The following is a 2,367-nucleotide window of genomic DNA, read 5'->3' as shown; positions in this document are numbered from 1 at the left end:
ATATATATATATATATATATATATATGAATTCACAATATAACAAAAGACGAAGACAGGTGGTGTAGGCAACAAACAGATGTATTACTTTAACGCTCAGGAAGCGAAAAATTCTATGAAAGGTTTCAGAACATTTATAAAGAGAAGGTCTTACAGCTGTTTCCGGGGATATGTCATATATCCCTTCATCAGAGACGGTGCAAGAAAATGGTTAATCAATAGTTATTATAGATAAGATATGAAATACAGAGCGAAGTGGAGGAAGGAAAATAGTAGTGAGATACATAAGTATATTGCATCCGTAGTTTCATTGAGTAGAATGTTGTATATATAAATTTCCTGTACCTTGCATGTGGGTTCGAAAGTTGCTTATAATTGGTTATGTATATATATATATATGTATGTATGTATACAAAATTAAAATTGAGGGTTCAGCAAGCATTGCTTCACCACACGCCGAAAATTAGAAATAGCAGCCAAAACTACTATGTCTCTACCAAAAATACGACTTCCGAGACAGCAATACTCGCAGCTAACAAAGGCAAAAAAGAAATAAATAATGAATTTCCAGGCCTTGATTAGATGTAGACGCGTTTCTGGATCAATGAGGTGTAAATTATATTACCCAAACATATTTCCTTCATCAGCACATTATTCCATTTAGAGAGGTATACTCTATAATAGGGGAAGTTGCGTAAGACAGATTAACGATATGTCTATTAAATATTTTATGATATATAGTAAATTCAGGAAAGTGATTTTCCAATGCACTGAAGAAAGAGAAAGCAATTTGAGAGAATTCATAAAGTTAGAATACTGGATTGTACCATATTGTTTCTTTCTTACGTAATCATTTCCCTATTTTACTATAGTTTTTCTTATTGTGTGCAGTATTTTGCCTATTATAATTCACACCACTACCTTAGGTTGTGTTTATATAATACCTGTTTGATGTCTTTCCGTCACCTAAACTTTTTCGTTCCCTGTTATATCTTACTATTTCTCCATTTCCATCCTTTCCCCTCTCTCGGTATTACTTATAGCCAAGGTATCCGGTTCCGCTAGTATGTCTCTTATAGCATTGCATATCATTTATAATCCGATTTCTCCAATCACTCTTACTGTTAATTATATCCTCATTAATTCCTCATCAAGACCTCCTACTTTTGTCTACCAATTGTGGGACATTACAATTATGATGGTCACACTGTAGAGTTCATGAGTTCATGCAAGATGCATTGTACACTAATTCACTATTTTGGATGTGACTATATTTTGTATAGCTCACTCTATCCAATACTTTCTTATAGTAACCTGCATTTGACAAGAAGGCTTCAATTGTCGCAGACAATCTCAGCATTCTATGCGAAACGCTTTCAAGTGTTTTAACGTTCCTAAGATTCTCGTTTGGTTTATGGTAAGGTGCATATAATCTAACATTTCAGCCAGGTACTTGTAGAAAAGGAGCAGATCTGTAATTCGTTTCTATTGTGACTGATAGGCTAAACTTTGCGAAGAATTTAAACGACATTTTCCTATAACTTTCTAGTTCTGCTACACCATGCCTGCCATTCTTTCCTTAATTTAGGAAAAATAGATTCTAGTTGGAAAAAAGATAGAGACTGTGTACCTATAGGTGAACATTTGTTTTATTATATCTATTTAGGTGCATATGTATGGGCACGTATGTACACATATATATGGCACACATACAATCACACACATTCATATAATGTTTTCAGCATCAGAAAACAACGAGCCGTAACTGGAGAAAGCACTCAATGTATAGTGTAGCGTCAAATATTTATTTCTGGGGAAAACGTGAGTTGGCTGTTCCTTGAAAGGTTCGCTGAATCGGGCAGTAAGCTGAAAAAAATAAAGTTTTGTCAATTTAGAGAGAAACAACATATATGTATGTATGTATGTATGTATGTATGTATGTATGTATGTATGTATGTATGTATGTACACATGGATGGATGGGTGGATTGGTGGATGTATTTGACCCTAACCCCCGCTTCACAAGAAGTGTTGCTGGAATAAGACCCCATAGCTTAGTGGTTTCGCAAAGGTGGCCGACAAAATAAGTACCAGATATAAAAATAAGTGGTGGGGTCTATTTGTTTGACATTTCAAGGTGGTAACCAAGTATGGTCGTAGTCCAGTGGTTGAAGCAAGTAAAAGAGGACCAATTGAGATGATCTACGTCCAGAAAAATGGTATGTTCAGTGCTCTGATGTATTTTGCTCGATGAATGCTAAACTAATCATTAAAGAAAGATGATGACAACGATGAGTTTTAAAGTGAAGCATTGCAGTAACCACAAACTAAATCAATATTATTTTATATAAGAATAACAAAATTAAAGAA

The 2,367-nt window shown here is 34.4% G+C and overlaps 1 protein-coding gene across 2 annotated transcripts in view; it reads right to left on the bottom strand.

The window, feature by feature from the left end:
• The window catches only part of LOC106880707 (uncharacterized), a 31,434-nt gene that overhangs the window by 17,464 nt on the left and 11,603 nt on the right, over window positions 1-2,367 (bottom strand). Inside the window, exon 6 of one of the 2 annotated variants that reach the window (XM_014930783.2) lies at window positions 1,630-1,864. The exons of the other annotated variant lie outside the window; for it this stretch is intronic. Within the exon in view, the coding sequence (XP_014786269.1) occupies window positions 1,803-1,864 (62 nt within the window). The 3' untranslated portion in view covers window positions 1,630-1,802. Of the gene's footprint in view, window positions 1-1,629; window positions 1,865-2,367 lie in introns of those variants that run through there. 2 annotated transcript variants of the gene reach the window in all.

This window comes from Octopus bimaculoides, chromosome 20 (assembly GCF_001194135.2).
Source record: "Octopus bimaculoides isolate UCB-OBI-ISO-001 chromosome 20, ASM119413v2, whole genome shotgun sequence".
Lineage (NCBI taxonomy): Eukaryota > Metazoa > Mollusca > Cephalopoda > Octopoda > Octopodidae > Octopus > Octopus bimaculoides.
Note: the sequence above shows the minus strand (reverse complement) of the source record. Positions and strands in the feature narration are given on the sequence as shown.